This window comes from Narcine bancroftii, chromosome 1 (assembly GCF_036971445.1).
Source record: "Narcine bancroftii isolate sNarBan1 chromosome 1, sNarBan1.hap1, whole genome shotgun sequence".
NCBI lineage: Eukaryota > Metazoa > Chordata > Chondrichthyes > Torpediniformes > Narcinidae > Narcine > Narcine bancroftii.
The window spans coordinates 359028372-359052760 of NC_091469.1; the positions used below are offsets into that span (position 1 = coordinate 359028372).

Sequence of the window (24389 nt, forward strand, 5' to 3'; positions counted from 1 at the left end):
AATTTGCAGATGACACTAAGCTAGGAGGGGTTGTGTGCACGGAAGAGGGGGTCAGGAAGCTCCAGTGTGATTTGGATAAATTGAGGGACTGGACAGATACATGGCAAATGCACTACAATGTGGATAAATGTGAGGTTATCCACTTTGGTAATACAAACCAGAGGGCAGATTACTATTTGAATGGCAATAGATTAAGAGATGGGGAAGTGCAGAGAGACCTAGGGGTACTTGTACACCAGTCTCTGAAGGCAAGCATGCAGGTACAGCAGGTGGTTAAGAAGGCAAATGGTATGTTGGCCTTCATATCAAGAGGGTTTGAGTATAGGAACAAGGATACCTTACTGCTGCTGTACAGGGCCTTGGTGAGACCCCACCTGGAGTATTGTGTGCAGTTTTGGTCACCTTATCTAAGGAAGGATGTTCTTGCAATGGAGGGAGTGCAGAGGCGATTCACCAGGCTGATACCTGGAATGGCAGGAATGACTTATGAGGAAAGATTGCGCAAATTGGGATTGTACTCGCTGGAGTTTAGAAGATTGAGAGGTGATCTCATAGAGACATATAAAATTCTGGCAGGACTGGACAGAATGGATGCAGATGGGATGTTTCCAATGATGGGAAAATCCAGAACCCGGGGCCGTGGTTTGAGGATAATAGGCAAACCATTTAGGACCGAGATGAGGAGGAATTTCTATACCCAGAGGGTGGTGAATCTGTGGAATTCATTGCCACAGAGGGGCAGTAGAGGCAGGTCCATTAAATATATTTAAGAGGGAATTAGATCTATTTCTTCAGTATAAGGGTATTAAAGGTTACAGAGAGAAGGCAGGGACGGGGTACTGAACTTTAAGATCAGCCATGATCTCATTGAATGACGGAGCAGGCTCGAAGGGTCGAATGACCTACTCCTGCTCCTATCTTCTATGTTTCTATGTTAACTACTCTATGGGAAAACCAGTTCCTCCTCATCTCTGTTCTAAATCTATTAATCTTCACGATATGGCCCCAAGTTCTATTCTCACTTACTAGTGAGATCAACTTTCCTACCTATCCCCTTAATTATTTTGTATGTTTCAATACTATCCCCTCACATTCTTTTGAATTCCAGGGAATAGAATCCCAGGCCACTCAATCTCTCCTCACTCATCTCTGAAATCAAACTGGGAAACCTTGCCTGCACCAGCTCCAAAGCAACTGTGTCTTTCTTCATGTAAGAAGACCAGAACTACACACAGTACTCCAGGCATGGCCACACCATTACCTCCCTGCTCATAAATTCAATCCCTCCAGCAATGAAGGCTAACATTCCATTTGTCCTCTTGATTACCTGTTGCACCTGCAAACGAACCTTTGTGATTCATGCACAAGCACTCCCAACATGCAGAACAACATATTGGAATCTTTCACCATTTAAACAATAATCTGATCAATTTTTCCTTCCAAAATGGATGAGCTCACATTTGCCATAATTTTTCATCGTCTATCAGTCCTTTGCCACTCACTTTACCTCTCTGCAGATATTGACTTCAAGGAGACTTCTGTTGCCAATATTCTTCACAAATATCTACCTTTTTTAATTGGAAAGGACCTCTACATTGCTTCACTGACTGTAACATCTTCCATAGTAAATCTCTCAGCAGAACAAGAATTTTTTAAAGTTTAATAGAATTTAATTACATAAGGTTTAATAAAAAAATTTATATAATTGATCAGACTAACGTTACAATTTGTATTTTTCTTCAGGTATGTCCATTTTTTAAATGGTCTACTGTCTGGTTCAGTGAAGATGAACGCCACTCCATTGTTTCTGCATTTTGTCATTTTACATGGCATTCCCAGTTTTGATACTGGCGGAGGTAATTCTTTGAGATCGGTGAAGGATGAGGACATGGGAGTTCAGTGACTAAATGGCAGCCATTAACAGTCAAGATGAACATTCTTTTCTGTTCATAACTTGAAAAGTTGTCCTTTGCAGAAATGCAAAATTGCAAATTTGCAAAAGGATCGCAGATGTGCTGTTGTCTGCATGCTGTGGTGTCATCGTTTGGCCGAGAATTGGCTGTGGAGTATTACTCCAGGAAATTGCTCAGTGAAGATAAATATTATTGATGCTTCATTAAAATGCAAATGTGGTTTTAATGCCAAGCATTTCCATGATTAATGCAAGCAAATGGTAGATGCTAGCGCTAAACCTGCCAATCAGCAACCTTAACAATCTGAAAATTTCATTAATGGAACAAAATGCTTCTGCAAAGAAAGAAATGGTGAGCTGAGCTAATTTCTGTTCTGTATTTCTACAAGGTCTATAATTGCTCTAATTTTCATGTAGCTGGTCTGCCAACTGAATGAGTCCTGAATAGTTGTCTCAGATGAAACATTTTCAGTTTAAAATGTTTCCTGTTAAGGAACCACAGCTCTACCACCTCCACTTATGCTCATCCCCTGTCTCTGATACTTAGATAAGGGATACAACAAGTTTAGTGAACAATTCGTACTGAAACTACCCCAGATGGCAGTTTGGTTCCAGCTGTAACAAGACCTAGGTGCTTAACTGATGTTTTTGGACTTGCATTGGATTTGTTTGGCCACTAATGAGAGAGCCAGGGCTAATTGCTGTGTTGCCCTATTCCTATTTTGTGTTGGTGTAAAGATTGGAGTGCAGAGTATTCTGGGTTTGGAAAAATTGTGGAGTTGTTTCTGGAAGTTGCAACAGAGCTCCAGACTCCTATTGACGAGTGCATCAAAGTAAATGATGTACCTCAACATATTTAAAGCAGTGACATTTGAAGAACAAAAGCTGACCTTATTGATAAGGATAAAATTCTGACATGGATGGACAAAGAACGATGGAGTTATATAGTTACACAGTATGGAATCTGCCCCAAAATTTTTGTAGACCAGCATGCCTTCCTCAGCTCATACCTTTTGCCTTCATTTGGCCTATTTCCTTACAAACCTTTCCTATTTGTGTACATGTCAAAGCATCTTTTAAATGTTATAATTGTTCCTGCCCCATCACTTCCAGCTTGTTCCATATGCCCACCATCCTCTGTGTAGAGAAGATCATTTTTAAATCTTTCCCCTTACACCTTAAACCTGTGCTCTCTAGTTTTAGATCTCCCTACCCTGAGAAAAAGATTTGTCCATCCACCTCATCTGTTCCCTCATGATATTATAAACCCTAAACAGGTCCCTTCTTCACCTCATTTGCTCCAGGGGGGGAAAAAATACCCAGCCTATTCTACTGGTTTGTGTAATTCAAGCCCTTCAGTACTGGTAATATCCTTGTGAATCTCTTTGGCACCCTCTCTAGTTTAATCCAGCTCAGAGAATGATTTCTTTACTCAGAGAAGTGGATGTAGGGGGGCACATTTTCAGAATCAGTCTTACTTTTTAATTCAAAGCTAAGGAGGGATTTCTCTCTGAGGCTCGTGTCTGTGGTTCAAAAAATATATATACATATTTATTTTACCCTTTATGAAACAAATTTGAAGTTTTTAAAGATAATGTGCATTGCTATGTAATTTTAATATTGTATCTGATCCATAAACCATGTAAAACATCTTAAATGCTAGAAATTCTCAGGTAATAATTGTTATTTTACAGTTTGCCGCCCATTTTTAAAGATTTATCAAGCAATGCAACCAGTCTACACTTCAGGAATCTAGTAAGTTTAACTCTAATAATGTATACCATATAAACTTTGCATTTTTAGTACTTCTGTTCATTCGGAATGGTGGGGGGCAGGGGGGTGGAACAGTAAAACTTGCTACACGTTCTGGAGCAAAAAAGTAAATTGCTTAAAGAGCTCACCAGGTGGAGCTGTATCTGCGGGTCGAGACCCTGCATCAGGACCTCTTGTCCTTCTCTATGCTGACAATTTTATCTCCCCGCTCTTAACCTTGTCTCAACCTATTATGTTGATAATACGATTCCTCATAGATGCTGCTTTACCATTGATTTCCTTGAGTGAGTTGTCTTTTGCTGCAGCATCTGTTCCAGGATCTGCACACTTGCATCATAATCTTTTTTTTTAATGTAGCAACGTGGGCACTGAAAATCAGAGCAGAATATGCATTTCGATAGAACCGGCGCAGCTTCTTAAAGGTGATATAATGGTGAGTGCACTGCGACCCAGTGGCAATTGTGGTCTGACGAAAGTGAATGAATAAGTTAGGAAGTTAGAATTTATAGTCATATAGAGAAGTATAATGTACAGATGCAATGAAAGGCCTACTTGCTGCAGCCTCCCTATTACATAAATGAAGGAAAGGTTAGCACAAAAGAACCATTACAATTTTTGTGAGGAGAAAAACAGGAAAATTTTTCTTCAAATTCATATTATTTTCTCAGATGGATTACAAGCAATTTTCTGAGAATGACTATGAATATTTTTTAAAATCACAACAAGAGGGAGTAGGTCATTTGGCTGCTGTACTATTGTTCAGGAAGATCATGGGTGATTTTTGTGCCATTTTCCTACACTATCCCAAAACTCATTGATTTATTTAATGTCTAAAAACTGTTGATCTGTCTTTAAATTCTCCACCAAAGTGAATGGTCTCGCATTTTTGCACCTGTCTTCCACCTGCCAATCTCTATCCATTCATTTAGTCCCTCCACGTCTCCCTGAAGCTTCTTTGCCTCTTTTGCCTTTACAATTCCTTTTATTTTGGTTGAATGCTGTATCAATGCTCATTATCAATTACTTTTACAGAGATGAGCATTGATTTCTACCACTCTTTCCTTCCCTTCTTTCCTTTCCTGTGAGTACTTCTTTGATCTCCTTTATTGACCAAAGTTAAAAAAAAAGTTACAGTAGAAGATCTAAATTGCGGACTACTCAGGGATTGCGTCAGTTTGGATTTTGCAGATTCTCAGGCAGTACTCATAAAATTCAAAATTAAGGAGGATTAAAGAAGAGATGAACAGGTAAATTTTGCTAGTTTATTCATGAGAAAATACAGCAGGCTTCATTTATCAAAATGAGCAGTTTTACAGAAAAGTAAAGTCAACGCTTGACAAAAATGTAAACATAACATTTTTTCACTACAAAAAAAGCATAGAATGCTTGAAAATGTGTTTAAAAATGAACTTTGTAAAATAAAAATACAGTATACAAATTAATTTCTTTGTGATAAGATTACCTGTATTAAGCGTGGTCACTTTTTGCTGCTGTACATCTGTGGTGCTTACACACAAAAGGCCACTAAATTAAAAAAAGTTTGAGAGTTTTCAAAAACTCTTGATTGTTGGATCGTCCAGATTTCTGGCATCCTTATTTTTGGACTTCTTCTGCATGTACATATTGTACCTTCAATCCTCATATGATTGCACTTAAGTCAGTCTCTCAGTGTTTTACACCTCACTGGTTCTCTATAGCATTGCACTGTTCATTGTTCTCCATGCCCTTCAAGCAACAGACCACTTTACTTGCAAATTTCCATGGCCCTCAAATTCAATAAAATGCACCTCCTTAAATGCCTGACAATAAATACCAAGTCCCATTTTTTGGGGGCTCATCTGAGGATTCATGGGAATTGTCAACAAGGTCAACCTTTATTGTGAATTATGAAACAAAACTATCTCAAAATTATGAGAGCTTCACAAATCTGTTGAATGCTTTGTTCTCCAACCCCCTTGAGGAGTTTGAACTTTCCAACCTGAGAAACTGATGAAATTTATGAAATTCCAACTTTCTAATTTGCCATTACATCATGTCTTCTGCTTTCGACAGTTCTAGTTACTCTGTGAATCTGAGAACTTGAGGTAAATCTACTAATTCAAGAAATATGGTGTCCAATTTGTTTTATAATACAAGGATAAGTGTGGCCATGATTGAGTGTTTTGAAAAGATGTCACCATCAATGTTCAAGGTTTCTTTATTATCATTATATAAATAAACAAAATTTGTTTATGATTGTTTGCCTTTAAAGGCACAAAAAGAAGTGCTACCAGTCAGTGCCCATGCCATGAAGTGGGAGAGAAGCAAAAGAGATATTGAGTTTCCCTGAATCTCACCACCTGCTCCAGTGCCACTACCTCCTATGCTTCAGTAACATCCATAGCTGCACAGCCTCCTGGCCATTCCAATGGTGAACCCAATCTCCAGGCATCCAAATTACCTCCTTGGCCACTTGTTCTGAACCCCCAATACAATTATGAAGCTGTTAATGCGCAAGGTCCAAAGGGAACCTTGCTTCCTGTTGGCACCATGATGAATCCTGGTCACAATTCCTGATCACAACAAGGCAGTCTCCACAGAAAACTTGCAGCCTGGTGTGAGCCCCTTGCTGCTCGCTGCAGTGGTCTCCTCCAGGGCAAAGTGGGGAATTCAAGTTGTTAACTGTCTCCTACCACCAGCTGGGATCAATCTAACTAATGTTAATGTTAGTTCACTGCAAGATCAATGTTTAATGTAGACTTTGTTATTAATAGTAGAGCCAAACCCTTTATAATGGCCATTCATATTATAGAAGTTCACTCTTTCAGAATTCACAGATCACAACCCAAAACTTTGAGATAAGAATAAAATGGCTTTCACAGACTGAAAGAAAGTAATTAAATTAATCTATTTTTTTTTCCCAGTTAGGATTCCTGATCCATCTGCCAATGACCCATTGTTGTGTTGTGGCAAATCACAATACACCCAATTCCTTGCAATACAACCTACTGTAGCAACAGGGGTCGATATGGTTTTCTGATACCCAGACTGGATTATATTCTAATTATAGCACAAACTGCTGCATGTTCTTGATTAACAAGACAGAATTGTGGAGAGGGAACAGAGAGAATAGACAGATCTGGAGATGAACCATAATTGTCAGTTTTTCCATTGATACCGGTACATCCATCTAAAAGCTGCACTTTTAAAGAAATAACAAAGGTTAGACCAGAGATTCTGCCATTCTCATCACCGCACTTCAGGAAAGATGTAATAATGCTGGAGCAGGTGCATAAAAGATTGACAAAAATGTATCCTGGATTGGAGAGCTTGAGTTATCAGGAGAGATGGGGTTGGCTGGTCGGTTTTTTTTCTGGGAACAAAGGAGGCTGACAGAGTTGATGGGGTGTTTAAACTATGGAAGGCATAGATGATGGTAGATGGTCTGTTTTCCATGGATATAATATCTAAAACTTGAGGGCATGTTTTCAAGGTGAGAAGAAGGTAGTTTTAAGGAGATCTAAAGGATAAACAGGTGTCTGGAATGAGCTGCCTGCAGAGTTGGTGGTGGAAGGAACAGTAACAACATTGAAGAGGCATCTGGACAGGTACTTGAACAAAGCATAGAGAGAGAGAAATGAAGTTCATGGAGGCACTGGGATTAGTATTGATACTGCCTTGGTGGGCTATCATGCACAACTCTGACGAGGAAACCAAGAAACAAGAGGAGTCTGAGGATGGAAGATGCATGCATTAGATGATAAAGACTAAGGATTCGGGGGTTGGGATGAGGGTGTGGAATTGTGTAGCAGTTGAAGGTTACAATTACCAGGCTAATGAGCAATTCTTGTGTATCAAAGGCATAGCTGAGGAAGCTTCAAAGCTCAAGTTGTACCTTTGTTACCCCATTACCCTTCAACCAATGGAGTACTTCTGAAGCCTTCTTTTCAGCAAGTTCCAATAAGTGAAAACGTTATAATAACCATTTAGTCTGTCTTTGTCACCTAAAGATTTTTTTGAAAAGATACCAGATACCTGTGCCACCCAAATACACCCAGGTGACCAATTAACATTTTCAGCCCGTAAGTTGAGTCCATAATGGGATGAAAATTGGCTGAAAATTGGCTACACACGTCTGTTTCTGTTTGCCCTTTCATTCATTCTGACTAGCACTACCAAAGTCGACATTTATTGGCCATCATGTCTACATCCCTAAAGAAGATGTCGTTGAGCCACTTCTTCAGGTGAGGGTAGTGCTACTGGGTAGGGAGCTCCAGGATTTGATCGAGTGGTGATGAAGGTCCAGTTCTACATTTGCTGGTGAGGATGGTGTACAAGTAGCAGGAGATTCTACATGAGGTGATATTTCCATGTGCGGCTACCCTGCCCTTCCTGGTGATCATGGTTGTTAGTTTAGGAGGTGTGAGTTGGGCTGCCACTGGAAGAAATCTGTGGTGATGCAGCTCTGCCTTTGTTTTACGTGGGCATAGCACTGCAGTTTTGGAGTTGAACTTTCTTCAGGTTTGACCATAAGAGATAGGAGCAGAAGGAGACCATTTGATTCGCTCTGCCAATCCATCATGAATGGATCTATTCTCTCACTCAGCCTCACTCCCCTGACTTCTCCCCATAACCTTTGATACCCTGACAATTCAGACACTTAGTCATCTTTGCCTTAAATACACCCAACAACTTGACCTCCTCAGCTGCCCTTGGCAGCAAAATAATGGAAAAACACAGAGATAGAAATTTATATATGCCATTCTCTTGAAGTTGAAATGACACTGCAAATCTCAAGGTCACTCCTTTGAAATATATGAAAAGATTGTAATATTGCACACAATGTTTATGGAGTCAGGGAACATGGAATGGTACAGCACAGGAACAGGCTGTCTTGACCACAATGTCTGTGCCAAACACAGTGCCAAATTCAATTAAACTTTTTCTGCCTGCACATGATCCATGTCCCTCTATAATCTACATATTAGTGTGTTGATCTAACCTGACACAACTATCCTATGTGCTCCAGTCTCCACTCTTGACAGCCCATACCAGTAAAAAATAATTACCTAATACATATGTGTTATACTTTCCCTTTGAGAGAATGAATAGCTTGAAATGCAGAATAATTTGAGAGACTTCATGCTGCGATGTGTGGAAAAGGCACAGCGAGCAAGTAAAATAGAATGTGATCATTTATTTCCAACAAATTGAATGCAAAGATAGGAAGTTTTTGGCTTTACTTATACAGGCACTGTTTGGATTACATCTGGAGTGATGTGCATGAACAATACTGACGGCTTTATTTAAGGAAGAAGGAGTTAAAAATGGTTCAGAGTAAATTTATCAATACCTTGTCTTATGAGGAAAGACGAGACTTGAATATTCAGTACGGGAGTTTGAAGCAAGTGAGGTGACTTCATTGATATTATTTCCTGAGGATGTTTGTGTAGAAGATATTTCCTCTTGTGATACAATTGAAAATGAGGAGTAGCACATTTTAGGTAAGACAATATGATTTTCTTTTCCCTCAGAACATTGTTAATCTTTTGAACTGTCTTCTTGAAAGAGTAGTTGAAGTTATTGTGAAGACAGAGGTAAATAGATTTTTGATAAGCAGTAAATGAAAGCTCACTGTGTATAGACAGGGATATCAAGTTGAGAGACAATCAGATCAGCTGTATCTTAAACAGTGGGTGAAACACCAAAGTCTGCAGTTGCTGTGATTGTAGTAAAAACACACTGAAATGTTGGAGGATCTCAGCCAGTCTTTTCAGTGTCTACAGAAGACAAAGATATATTGCCAACATTTTGGGCCTGAGCCCTTTCAAGGAATAAGCAGAATAACCCTGAAGCAGGAAGTCTCAGTATTCAAACAATGGGGGAGGAATCCAGACCAACAAAAGATGTTAATTGGATATGACAAGGAATGAAGTAATCCACCTTGGGGCCTACCTTGTGCCCACAGGAGATGCTCCGCTTGCACCCACATGTCCTCCTTTAAAACTATTATGGACCCCAAACAGTCCTTCCAAGTGAAGCAACATTTCATTTGTGAATCTGCAGGGGTTACCTACTGCGTCTGGTGCTCCTGCTGTGCTCTCCTCTACATCGGAGAGACTGGACACAGACTGGGAGATCGCTTTATTGAGTACCTTGGCTCTGTCCGCTGAGTAGCATAGATCTCCCATTGGTCACCAATTTCAATTCCCCATCCCATTCCCTTGTTGACAAGCATGTCCATGGTCTCATGTACTGCCAAACTGAGACCACCAGTATATTGGAAGAACCACACCTCAAATTCTGACTGGGTACCCTCCAATTGGATGGCATTAACAGTGAATTCTCTGGCTTTCATTACAAAAAAACCCTTCCCATTTCTCCTGTTACCTTCATCCAGCCCTGTCTCTCCTTTCCCTGTCTCCTTTTGCACAGATAGGATAAGTTCTCACCTCTCCCCTTATCATATCCAATTAACACCTTTTGTTGGTCTAGATTCCTCCCCCTTGTTTGAATTCAGATACTTCCAGCTTCTGGCCTATTCTGCTTATTTTTTGAAGAAGGGTTCAGGCCTGAAGCATCAGCAATATATCTTTGTCTCCTATGCTGATTGAGTTCCTCCAGCATTATGGTGTGTTTCTTCTGAGAAAGAGTGGAACCAGCTTGAGGGATCAAATTGTGTTCTCCCTCTCTTAAATCTCATGGATGTGAAAATGATACATTAACTGGACCACATATAAACATAATAAAAGTCAATATTATTCATTTTATGTAATTTTACCAGAACTCAGGATTGAGCCGTGAGGGATCTTAAAACAGAAATTGGATTAGATGCCAAATATTGCCGATTCTTCTTTGAATAAGCAGGGACCAATTGAGAAAGACATTCTATCTTATTATAATTGTATGTGGTTTTGCAATACAGAGTTTTTACGATGTCCAGTGGTCCATGTAGAAGTAGAGTGTTTAAAGAATAATGCCACTGCATCTTCACCACTGTTTAGGTGTAAAAAGGATAATTTTGAAAAATGTATGATTCAATTTGTGTTTCTATGTATGAAGTTACTGGAAGAAACATGAATCATTGGTGGAAAGTCCAGAAACTGGTGATGAAAAACAAATAAAAAGAAATCTGCAATCAAAACTGAAAATGCAGAACTCTTAGCAAGTCAGGCAGAATCTGTGTAAAGAGATTTTCAGATTTTCATAATATGCAATTTTAATTTTCACATGAGAAAGCAAATGAGTTTGAAGTTGCAGAGCAGTGGATGTGCAAGACAAGGGAATTTCAGATCCTGGTTCCTTTATTGTCATGTATATAGTACAGGTGGTCCCTGACTCATGACTGTAATGGGAACCGAAGAATCGGTTGTGTCTCGGAATGGACACAAGTCGAAATTGTGACCGCATGCATGGAGTACTGAAGTCTTAAAGAAAACTTCTTAATAAAATCTTTTTTGCATCGAACATTAGATGATAACAACTTAAAGCTTCCTGAATTTGTCGATTAACCTTGGCAAATCGTTCTACGTTCTGGTCCATGGTTATCTTGTTAGTTGGCGTTTCGGGATCCTGGGGCTGGGAGCGGCCATCTTGATTCCTATGCACAGGTGCAAGTCTTCGGTTGGCGCATGAGCAAGCCTTCAGTGGGTACGCGTATTGGAGTTCAGTTGGCGCATATGTGAGAGTTGTGCCCTGACTATATTGAAATCGCATCCTTAACTCTCGCCATGCACCAATTGAATTCCAATGTGCAAACCCACCATGCTTGCACCCACTGAAGACTCGCGCATTTGCACAGGAATCAAGATGGTCACGCCCAGCCCCAGGACTCCAGAACACCAACTAACAAGGTGAGTATGCGCATTTTGGCTCTTACATACCCTGTATCCCTGCTATGCTTTGTGAAATACCACATGAACCAGGTAAATGTTATATTTTTCTTATATATTTTTTTTAATTTGGTCGTATGTGCGGATAGTCTTAAGTTGCATAGGTCGTAAGTCAGGGACTACTTAAACACAAATGTGTTTACTTTTGTTTGCCCATAAAGGCACACAAAGAGATGCCATTAGTTTGGTGCCCCTAACAAGAATCGAAAAATGGTCCCTTCAGAGACATCAAGTATCTGTGGATCCCACCACCTCCTACAATGCCACTGTCTCTTGCTCTCTTGTTACCTCTGTAGTCGCATTGCCTCTTGTATGTTCCAGCTATGAATCTGAGCTCCAGGCATCCAGACATCCTTCTCCTCCCCGGTTTCTGAACTGAAGATGTTGATGGGAGCCCTGCTCACCATTGAAGTGCCCTCATGAATCCTGGTCCCAATACTGGGTTCCCTCAAGCAAGGTGGTGTGAATCCTTTGGTTGTCGAGCCCCTCTCTAGTCCACTACTGCGGTCTCCCATCTTGTTCATGTAGGAATATACAAGGCCATCTGGTTGACAGATTAATAAGAGAAGTTAGAGAGAAAACAAAAGGAATGTTAATGCTGTGAAATGCAGGTCAGAGTTGTGGAGCCCAACCCCCCCCCCCAAAAAAAAAATGCTGGAAATGCCTCAGCAGCATTTGTGGCTGAAGTTGATATTACAGAATAATAACTTTGCAACAGATCTGGCCAGTTTTGATACAATGTAATGAGTCAATTACTTGAAATTTTTGAATTAGATAATCAAGTCCTGAGGGCTGCAGACATAGGGTGAGGTGGTGTTTACTAACCTTACAGTGGGCTTTGTTGGAACAATGCAGAAGCTCACAAATGGACATCAGGATGAGGCTGAGGTGGAAAACAGCCACTCGAAACTCAAGGCTATCCCTACAAAGTGATGGAGATAGGCTGTAAGGCAGTCACCAATGCATGAGCACTAAATGCAGTACACTAAATTGGAAGAAGCACAAGTGAATCAATGTAGCACCTGGGGAAAAAAAAACTGTTGGAGTCTCAGGATGATGAGATGGGTAAAAGGTGAAAGGAGAGGTGTGGCATGTTCTGCTGTTACATGGGAAAGTACTATAAGTGTGAAGTGGTTGTAGAGGTGGAATAGTGAACCAATGGAGTCACAAAACAAACAACTCTTTGGAATGAGAAAGGGAGAAAGTGCCTGGTAGTGAATCTCAGTGAGGATGATGGACATTGCTTTAACTTGAACAAAATACTGTTCAAGTATTCTGCTAGTGAAGTTGAAGGTGAGGACCATTGAATCCATACTCTTGGCCGGAGGTGAAAACAGTGGATTAAAAAGTAAATTTGAGATGATGAAAGGCTCTGGTAACTACAGTAGAGTGAAAGCCAAAGCCAAAGAATATGGAAGAGCTCTCAAAAACATCTGTGTTAAAAGTTCCATCTTCAGAGTGGATTCCATAGTGTTACGAGCCCAGAGGACCCCAAAACCAGCAGCAATAGATAATGACCAAGACAGATGGTTACTTAAACAAAAGTTACTTTTACTTATCTTTAAACACGAAAATAGAATCAAACTTTAACATAACCGACATAACTTAACCCCCTTCTTATACTAAGCGCACGTGCATGTAATGTGTGTGTAAGTTCAGAAAAGTTCTTTGGTTCGCAGTCCAATCTCACTTCTCATTCCTCCAAGTTCATTGTTACAGACAATTCTTATACTGTGCACAGAATTCAACATAAAGTTCACTAGGCTTTGGGGATTGAAAGGTTAATGATTACCGTTCAGGAAGGTTCTTGTCGGTTTTCAGAGAGAGTTTTGTTATTCCAGGACATACACAACTGATGTACTTCCATCAGCCACTCCAGAGTCTTTCTGACAAAACTTGCCCCTTCAGGGTTCTCCAGATGGTAACCTCTTTCTTTCAGGTCACCACAGAGTTCCTTGTTGTTTCTCTTATTCCAAGTGAAACATTACACAGCCAGTCCTCTCCTCTTGCATGAACCACAGGGGCTTTGACCAAGCAATCTTATAAATGGGCTTTCCATAAGCTTGCCAGCTTGTCCTGTTCCAGTCCAGCTGCTGGCTGTAACACTGTACAAGTGATCTGTGTGTGTGTCTCTCTCACACACAGGCACGCATGCACGCACGCACGCACGCACAGAAAAACCTGTTAGACACTCTCTGCTTGCAAAACCACATGATCCTCCTGGAACAGCAAGTTCTCTTCCAGATAATCTGCGGCTCCAACAAGATCCTTCAACTGTTGCCTTTTGTAAACAACAATCCATTAGTGAAGTCTCAAGCACTCTTCAAAGTTCTTGCAAAAGTTCTGAGGCCCCGATATGTCTAGCATGGGGCAGAGCTCCAGTATTTTAAATAAGATTTGTTTTAAAGTGTTTGTATGTGGCCTACACTAACAAACCTTTCCCAATTTTTCTCCCAAAAAGATACCTATATACTCTATACACACTGTCACAATAGAAATAAAACAATAGACTGGAGTCTATGCAGGAAAAAGGGTCTGAAGTCAAGCATAATCAAGATAGCTTCTGGAATCTGTGGACTTGTAATGAGCATTGCTGTTGGGAAGGGAAGATTTAGAGTTGGTCCAAAAAATGTGAGAGCACAGATCACATTGACAGCTTAAGTAAAATATTTTTCAGATCTGTATGAGAGGAGGAAGCGGCATCAACATGTGCCAGAAAATGAGGGCAGGAAGGGACCAGATTAGGAGTGAAATAAGGACTGTTATATATCATCCACTAAGTGGCAGGCTTAGCTCAGACCCATGCATATTACACAGCTACACTTTTAATGGAAATAGTGAATGTAGTTGAAACAATTATTGAGTTAAATGAGTGTGTTGATAGAGGGAAACTCATTGGGACTGTTCAGTGAAGAAACTATGTGTCCTCTCTGTGGGCTACCCCACACTGCTGGAGGAATTCAAAGGGTCAGGCAATATCTTTGGAAGCTAATAGACAGTCATCGTTTCAGATCGAAAATTCTTCATCACAAATCATGTCTGTTGTCGACTGTCTTTGGTTTCCGTTGATGCTGCCTGACTTGCTGAGTTCCTCCAACACTGTGATGGTGTCATTCCTATTTTCCAGCATCTTCCGTTATCTTGTTTACCTTGGTTCTCAAATCAAACTCTGAGAGGGAGGTGTAGAGGGATATGCATCCAAGCTGAAGGAAATAAGTAATCTTCACACGGGAAAAGAGATAGCACAGGGTAATGTATCATGAGATAGATAAAATGTACTGTAGAAATTGAACCATGAATATCTACAATTTGACACTGACTGAAGGACAGACAATGATAAATGAAGCAATCCAGATTTAATTATTTGCTGGGCGTGACAATAGCAGAATGGAATTACTTGAATCAATTTGAAATGTGTTCTGTGAGAGAGGTTTTGCACTCTGGGAATAAATTTTGTGCTCATTTTCAGATATGAAATCAGCTCAATGTATCTAACAGCTTTTTAATGTTTTTGTGCATTTTCCACTGGAATGTGAGCATTACATTTGCATTTTAAATTAATTTTTTTACACTGATGTTGCTAATTCATTGTGACTAAATTAATTGATTACAGGTTAAGTGCTACCACAAAAAGTACCGTTCAGCAACAAGAGACGTCATATTCCGGCTCCAGTTCCACACAGGCTCCATTCAAGGTTTTGGATTTGTGTTTGGAAAGGAGGACCTTGACAATGCCAACAAAGGTGGGCTCGTCAAATATCTATTGTTATTGGCCATACTAATGAATAAAACACATAACAAGTTGGACAGTGGTGACCTCCAAGATTTTTCTTTCTCTGCGAACTTTCCCAGGGACAGAATTAAAAGCCTTGATTGTTTGTGCAGACTTCCAGTGTCATTTACTCAGATGCCAATATTTATGATTTGCTTGTAAGTCTCATAATTTTGCCTGCTATTTATGGATGATTGGGATATAAACATGTAATTCTTTTAAACATGCAAGTGTTTTTTGCTTTCCTGCTTTCACAGCCTAAGAATGGGTACCCTCTATGGGAATCTTAGTGATGAAGAAAATCATAAATTTATAACTTTTCAGTTGGGCATGTGTTGATCTTAAAGTTTAGGAGTATTTACTTATTTTCCTCGCTGCGACCCATTGTGATAAGTTCTAATCCCAAGATACTTGTTTATATTTTTTAAAAGCCACAAATTAAAGATAATTTGCAGCCATGTTTTGTATATTTAAAAATAGGCAAATATATCCTTTAATGCTTCTGGTTAGAGACCACAGGATAACAACGACTACTTGCTTAAATGTGATGGTATTCCCAAGCATTATTTTATTCTTCAAGATGTAGATTATGATTTTTGTCATGGTCAGGCACAACAAAGTAGGCCTTGAGTACTACTTAATGTAAGTCATACAAAAGAGTACAATGTACAACTCATACAACACAGAAGCAGGTCCTCCACCGCCTACCACATCCACGTTGACCTTTTTTTCCATTCACACTAATCCTCTTTGTCTGCATTTTAACTATATCCCACCATGCCTTGCCTACTTATCTGTCTGAATCCATCTTAACAATTAGTAACTCTTTGATTCTACCATCTCCTTTGTCAGTGAGTTCCAGATATCAACACTCTCTGGGTAAAAGAAACTTACCCATCAGATCCTTTTTAAATTTCCTACCCTTTACCTTAAATGTTTCCCCTCTTGTTTTTGATTTCCCTATTATGGAAAAAAAATTGATTAATCAATGTTAATTAGACTAAAATAAAATCTTGGAGTGCAAAGTAAATAGAAGTGCCAGGGTTTGGAGAGATTATTTATTTCTCTACCCTTTTATTCCAGATGACCGGTTTCCAGAATATGGGAAGATTGAGTTGGTGTTCTCAGCTAGTCCTGAAAAAATACAGGGTATGTGCAATCACTATTTTTTTTACTTTCTGAATATTGTACATAGTTGAGATGTAGTAGCAATGTGGTAGTTAAATCACTGGACTAATTACCTAGAATTCTGCAGTGCAGACACCCACATTCAAATCCCATCATTGAAGCTCTGGTGCTTAAATTCAGTTGATACTCTAGACCTTGGAAAAGCAAGAACTGGTCTCAGTACTGATAAATGAGAAAACACAGGTTGTTGTAGAAACCCATCTGGTTCAATAGTGGACTTCAAGGGAGGAAATGAGCTATCCTTCCCTGACTAAGCCTCTGTGCAACTCTCCACTCAATTGCTTGGCCCTTGTTAGGGATGGATAGTAGATGTTATTCTCGACAAATCTTTAAAAAATACTGAATAGGCAAAAACTATTTTGAGAATATTTTCAGAAGATCAAAAGATATTGTTGAAGTCTTTGAATTGTGAATTTGGAAAGTAAAGAAGAGAAAGGTATGAGGAGGTGGTTAGTTCCTTGTAAAGATCTTTTAACCTTCTTTGGCAACAATCCCTAGAATGGTATCTACCCAGCGACACATTTCAAGATTAAGGATTTCATTTATTGTTCTTTATGCAAAAATGAATAAAGATTTTTTTTTCTATCTTTGCTCTGTAAAGGCACTCAAAGTGGTGCCACCAGTCTAGTGCAACGATCAAGGTGAGAAACAGAAGCAAAAGTGAGTTCCCTCAGAGACATTGAATATCCATAGATCCCACCACCACCTCTGATGCCGCCTCCTGCAGGCATACCCTCCGTAGCCCCATGGATTCCTTTCCTGTCTGATGGTGAATCCAAGCTCAAAGCATCCAAGTTGTCCCCTGGTATCTGAGACCCTTTGGGAACCCTGGTCACCATCAGCACCCTTGCGAATCCTGGTCTCGATACGTGGTTCCATGTAGTTGATACCCAGCAGGCTGTGGCCTGGCATGAAGCCTTCATCTGATGAGCCCCAAGCTGGCCCATTGCTGTGGTTTCTGACTCAGTAAGCTCCTCTCTCAGGCATGTCCTTCACAGCAGGTGTGTTCTCCCACTCTGGTGCCCTACTCTGGTCTGCTGCTTCCCCAGAGCTCACTAACTCTAAGTCTGGGCTGCCAAATGCGGACCTTGCCAAGTTGGGATAACAACTTTGAGGATCTTTGATGGAAAAACTGCTGCTGGCCTCTTCTGGGTTAATGAGTTAATGGGTTTAAACTGCATGTGACTCAGTGCACACCAAAAGTGGTGATGTAACAACATCATATTCTTTCCATGGAGTCATATACCAAGCACTTTGGTTCACCGTCCATGATGACTCAAGTCCCCGTTGATGATAATCCTACATTACTTCCATTTTATTCCTAATTTACAACCACATCAACCCCCCACCCCCCAAAAAATTTCTCCCATTCACTTCTAAACCAGGAGTAATTTACAGCATTAAATTAATCTACCAATCCACACATTAATGAGATGTGTGAGGAATGTAGAGCATCCATGGTCATAGGGAGAACATGCAAACTCCACATGGGCAGTAAGTGAGATCAGGATTGATCCCAGGTGGCTGGAACTAAAGGCTAATGGCTGTACTTGCTATGCCACTCTGTTGCCTGGAGGATAGCTGGATCACTGAGTTTCTTGGATAGCTCTCCCATTTGGGTATTGATTGAACTGAGACCACTTTCTTTTAGACCAAAACATTTTTCTTCCTGTGATTAAATCTTGTGTGATAATTGTCCAAACTGCGTAGCCCGTTAATCTCCTGCAGTGCTCATTCATAGTCACCTTCTCTGGCGGGAACTCAAATCGATCAAGTAGATGTGAAAGATTTTCTGTATGTCATAAGCCCCTTAATAGCTGCCTAGTCACTGAGGAGCAGAGAAGTAGAAAGATGTTGGAAAGGTGCAAAAATATCAGGGTTGTTTCATGGGAGACTTCAACTTCCCAAATATTTGACTGGCACCTCCTAAGTGCAAAATGATTAGATGGGACAGAATTTGTAAGGAGTGTCTGAGAAGGATTCCTGACCAAGTATGTGGACTGACTGACAAGAGCAGAGGCCATACTGGGTAATGAACTCAGGAAGAGCACTCGGGTGGGCGAGCATTCTAGAGATGCAGTGATCAAGGTGTTGGATGTGGTGATATGGATTTGAGTAACGTGATTGACAAGTCCCCCATGGTAGACACAATCCGAAAGTCATGAGCCATGGGATCCAAGGAACCTTGTGTGGATTCAGAATTGACTTGCTCATAGAAGGAAGAGGGTGGGTGATAATAGGTGGAGTGTATTTTGCCTGGATATAGTGATGAGTGGTGTTCTGTAGCGATCTGTTCTGGGAACCCTGCTCTTGGTGATTTTTATAAATGATTTGAATGAAGAAGCAGAAGGATGGGTCAGGAAGTTTGCAGATGTTAGTCTTGTGAATAGTGTAAGATTGCCTCAGGTTACAACAAGATATAGACAGGATGCTGAGGTGGACAGAGAAGTAGCAGATGGAATTCTTGTAAAGTGATAATCTTTGGAAGGTTGAACTTGAAGGGAGAGTGTGTCGTTAATGGCAGGATTCCTAGCAGTGTGGAGAAACAGAGGGATCTTGAGTCCAAGGCTATAAATCCCTCAGGGTTGCTGCACAAGTTGATAGGGTGGTAAAGAAGGCTTATGGTATGCTGGGGAGATTGATTTAATGTTAGGTAATGTTGCAGCTCGATATAACTGGTGAGACTACACATAGAGTATTGAGTTTCATTTGATTGTTTCATTACAGGAAGGATGTGGAAGCTTCAGAGAGGGTGGAGAGGAGATTTATCAGGATGTTGCTTGGATTGGAGAACATGTATTATGAAGAAAGGTTGACTAAGCTGGGGCTTTTTTCTTCAGTTTGATGGAGGATGAGAGGGTCTTAATAGAGATGTATAAGATTATGAGGGTCAGAGATAGGATGGACAGCTAGCACCCTTTTTCCCAAAGCAGCAATAGCCAATAGCAGAGGAGCTAGGATTCCAGAGATTGCTGAAAGCAAGGAAAGGCACTTGAAGGGCCTCAGGTGTTGAATGGTTCCTGATTTTGACGGAGGTTTACTCGGGTTGCCGATGGGTTGAACGGGAGTCTGTGCGGTTGCAGAAACTACAAGAGCACTAGAGGAGAATCCAAGGATATTCAGTGACTGAAGGGACTCTCATTTGGTTCTCTTTCTCTCTTGCTGTAAGGATGCCGGGCAGCACTAATGGCGATTCTTAGTCTGCCTTACAGCAGGCCGAGGAGAATTTCATGTAATATTTTACATGACAATAAAGGTATCTTGGATCTTGGTGGGGTAGTAGGTAAGGACAAAGGGAATCTTTTCCTTGGTATGTCTAGGGGTAGAAGGGCAAGGGCAGATGTGCAGGAAATGAAGGAGATGAGTTGACAGTGGTCAAGGAGAAGCCATTTTTTTTAAAGAAGGGGATATTTTGGATAATCTGGAATGGAAGACCTCATCCTGGGAGCAGATGTGACGAAGAAGGAAGAATTGAGAGAATGGAATAGAATCCTTACTGGGATAGAGTATGAAGCGATCTCGTTGAGGTTACTGTAGAAGCTGGTGGATTTGTAGAAAGCGTCTGTAGAGAGTTTCATCTCTCGAAATGGAGACAGAGAGATCGAGAAAGGGGAGAGTGTTGCTGGAGATCGATCAAGTGAATTTGAGGTTGGGGTGAAAGTTAGCAGTAAAGATTCTCCAGGGTGTTATAGGTGTGAGATTGGGAAAGATTAGATTGATATAAAATAATTTTACATAGGTCGGCACAACATCATGTGCTGAAGGGTCCGTACTGTTCTATGTTCATTACTAAGCTAGTAGAGTATCACAAGACATGAACCTTCAAAGGTTTTCCAGGTGCTGCTTCAGAAATTACCAGTTTTATTACATTTAAACTTGTGATTTTCCATGGCTGATATTGAATTTTTTAACATTTTAAACTACAATAATAATTGCATTACATTCAATTCATAAGTTATTTCAATAAGTTTTCCATGTTGTGTATAAACCCCCCTCCTTCCACCCTCCTACCTCCCTCCCCACAAAGCCCGAGAAAGAAAAAAGAATAAAAAGGACCAGTGAATGCTAAGGGAAAAGACCAGTTTTATCATAAAATCTATATTGAAGGTTACCAAGAAATGAGGTCTTCAGAGTGTCTATTAAACATACAAACCTTCATTTTGTAAATATGGGTGTGTTGCAGCGCACATTCTCATGGCGAACCAGCCCCGCTTGTATTGCCACGTGGCGGGGTAGCCATGGGGAAATGGTGTCATCAGAAGTTTGAATAAAAACAGTCGTTAACGACCCTCAACATGATGGCTATGTTTCTCCACTGCTCACATCCCCACAGTGGTGACCCCGGCGAACCCAGGCATTTTTCTTGACTCAAATCACCATGTATTCAGCAGAGGTTAACGTTGTCTCCATCAAGTTTACCCCCTTTTGGACCCACTGACTGAGAACATGGTTCGGGCAGGCGGAAGCACAATTTAAATCTTAAATCAGATGCTACGATGTTCTATCATGTTGTGAGCGCTCTGGACCAAGATACGCCAGCGAAGGTGAACGACATCATCCACCACCCCCTGGCTACGGCAAGTACACTGCCCTCAAAGACCAGCTGCTTGGAACTTTCGGGCTAACTCACCAGCTTCAAGGCTCCTTCACCTAGATGGGCTTGGGGACCGTAGTCCGTCAGCGCTGATGGACGAAATGCTGGCCCTGGCAGAAGACCACAAGCGTTGTTTTCTCTTCCGCCAGATATTCCTGGAACAGATGCTGGAGGACATCCTGCTGCTCCTCAGAGATGAAGACTTCTCAAACCCAAGGAGAGCAGCACCCTGTGTGGATGCCCACTGGTGCACGAAGAGGGAGAACGAGGCAGCCCTCAACCAGGTGGCACAACCAGGAGCCAGCGACCACAAGCCAATACCAAGACCAAGCCAGAGGAGGGCCAGTCGACTTGGTGTTTCTACCACCAGTGCTGAGGAGCGCAAGCCCGTAAGTGCCACCAGCCCTGCGGGTTTTAGGGAAACAATCAGGCCAGCTGCCGTTGATGGCTGCGACGGCTGGCCACACGAACAGCCTCCTTCATGTGATGGACAGATCCACCGGACGCCAAATCATGGTGGACACAGGCTGAGCTCAGCGTCCTTCCGTCCACAGCATTAGAGACTCGCACCTAATCTCAAGGCCCAACCCTGTGGGCGGCCAACTGCTCCACCATCAGGACCTACGGCACCCGCAGGGCACAGATCCAGATCGGGAAGGAGAAATTCCACTGGAGATTCGTCCTAGCTTCCGTGGGCACCGCGCTGTTAGGGGCCGACTTCCTCAGAGCTCACGGCCTACTGGTTGACAAGAAGGGCAAAAGGCTGGTCAACACCCGAACATTCCACTCTACCCGACTGGACACAGCAGAAGCCCGCAGGCCCGAAATTGCCATTGTAGCCGCCGCCATGGACGAGTTCAATGAGATCCTCCATGAATTCCCTGCCATCTTAGAGCCACAGTTCAACGTCGCCCTGCCCCAGCATGGGATCTTCCACTACATTGCCACACAGGGCCCCTGCTGCATGCTAGTCCCAGTCAGCTGCCGCCCGAGAAGCTCCAGCAGGCAAAGGAGGAGTTTTCCAGGCTCCAGGAACTGGGAATCGTCCGGCGCTCGGACATCGCCTGGGCATCACCGCTCCATATGGTCCCGAAATTGTCCGGGGACTGGGGATTGTGCGGGGAGTACCGTCAGTTGAATGACACAACCACCCCCGACAGGTACCTGGTGCCCCACATACAGGACTTCTCCGCCAACCTCCACGGCGCATGGGTCTTCTCCAAAATGGACCTCGTGCGGGGATACCATCGGATCCCGGTGCATCCAGACGATGTGGCCATTATCACCCCTTTCGGCCTCTTCGAGTTCCTGCGTATGCCCTTCAGTCTAAAGAACGCGGCACAAACGTTCCAGTGCCTCATGGACGAGGTTGGAAAAGACCTGGACTTTGTGCTCATTTACCTGAACAATATTCACATTGCCAGCCGCAACCGCGATGAACACAAAGCCTACCTCTGCATGCTCTTTGCCCGGCTGGCAGACTTGGGCCTCACAGTCAATGCGGCCAAATGCCAGTTCGGCAAGGAGTCCCTCCAGTTCATGGGGCACACCATTTCGGTGGCTGAGGTCGTGCCGGCGCCGAAGAAGGTAGCAGCTGTTCAACGATTCCCCAAACCCTCCACCCTGAAAGGCCTGCAAGAGTTTGTGGGGATGGTGAACTTTTACCATTGTTTCATCCCCGGAGCCGCACGCATCATGTCCCCATGGTTCGCGCTAATGGCCACCATAGAAAAGACTTTATCATGGTCAGAGGAGGTGGACGGGGCTTTCATTGCGACAAAAGAGGCTCTAGCCAGTGCCATGCTGCTGATGCACCCATGGCCGGAGCCGCACATGGTGCTCTCCATGGATGCCTCAGCGCCCGCCAAAGCTCAAATACAGCGCCTTTGACCGGGAGCTCCTGGCGCTGCATTTGGCCATCCGCCATTTCCGCTACTTCCTTAAGGGCAGGCTGTTCACAGCCTTCACGGATCACAAGACCGTCACTCAAGCACAGGCGATGGTCCGCCAGATAGCAATACCACCTCATGTACGTGTCTGAGTTCACGACTGACATCCGACACTGGGCTGGCAAGGACAATGTAGTGGCGGATTCGCTCTCCTGTCCAGCCATCAACACTTACGCGCCTGGCCTGGATTACGAGCAACTGGCTCAGGCACAGAGGAACGATTCGGAGACGCAGGCCTTGCGGACCGCCATCTCGGGTCTCAAACTCAAGGATGTCCGGATGCCCAGCAGCCCGGACACATTGCTCTGTGACGTCTCAACAGACACGCTGCACCTGGTGGCCCCGCTGCACTGGAGGGCGAAGGTCTTCAGTCTGATCCATGATCTCGCTCACTCAACGGTAAAGACAACTGTGCAGATGGTTGCAGAGCGGTTTGTGTGGCACAGGCTGAAGAAGGAGGTGGCGGAACTGGCCAGGAACTGTACCAGGTGCCAGACCTCCAAGGTCCCCCATCCAGAACTTCGACCTGGCAGTTTGCAGATTCCAGCACATCCACGTTGATGTTGTCGGGCCCCTCCCGGTGTCCAAGGAGGCTCGTTTCTTCCTCACGGTGGTGGATTGGGCCACAAGGTGGCCAGAGGCTATCCCGATTAAGGAGGCCTCCGCGGAGACAGGCGCCAGGACTCTGGTCAACAAATGGATCGCCCGTTTCGGAGTCCCAGTGCACATCACTCGCAACAGAGGGTTGCAGTTCACGTCTACCCTGTGGAATCAGATGGCAAAGCTCCTGGGTGTCAAGCCACCACACCACAGCATACCACCCACAGTGCAACGGGTTGGTGGAGAGGTTCTACAGGCACCTGAAGGCATCGCCTATGGCCAGGCTCTCTGGACCAGACTGGGCGGACGAACTACCCTGGGTCCTCCTCGGGATTAGGACGGCACCCAAGGAGGACCTGCAGGCTTCAGTAGCGGAGATGGTCTACGGCGCACCGCTTTCCCTGCTAGGTGAGTTTTTCGGCCCAGACCCTGACACCACGGCCACTGACAAAAACCTGCTGGCGGACCTACGCAGGCGACTGCCCTCCCAAGCTCCCCAGCACCCGGCTGTTTCATCTCCCCAAAGAGCTCGACTCAACCCAGTTCATTTTTGTGTGGAGGGGACCACAAGGTGCACCACTACAGCGACCATACGAGGGGCCATACAGAGTCTTGCACCGGTCCGGTGGAACCTTCATCCTGGACGTTGGGGGGAGAGAGGAAGTGTTTACAGTGGATGGCCTGAAGGTGGCCCATCTGGACTTATCGCAGCCGGTGCCCAAGTGCCGGG

General features: G+C 42.9%; 1 protein-coding gene across 16 annotated transcripts in view; it reads left to right on the plus strand.

Annotated features, from left to right (window-relative positions):
- Positions 1 to 24389, plus strand: part of LOC138750166 (tensin-3-like) — a 480425-nt gene that overhangs the window by 349038 nt on the left and 106998 nt on the right. For all 16 annotated transcript variants that reach the window (XM_069912329.1, XM_069912327.1, XM_069912319.1 and 13 more), the window contains 5 exons: positions 1744 to 1856; positions 3607 to 3667; positions 4043 to 4118; positions 15170 to 15299; positions 16412 to 16477. In XM_069912329.1, coding sequence (XP_069768430.1) covers positions 1744 to 1856; positions 3607 to 3667; positions 4043 to 4118; positions 15170 to 15299; positions 16412 to 16477 — 446 coding nt within the window. The remainder of the gene's footprint in view (positions 1 to 1743; positions 1857 to 3606; positions 3668 to 4042; positions 4119 to 15169; positions 15300 to 16411; positions 16478 to 24389) is intronic.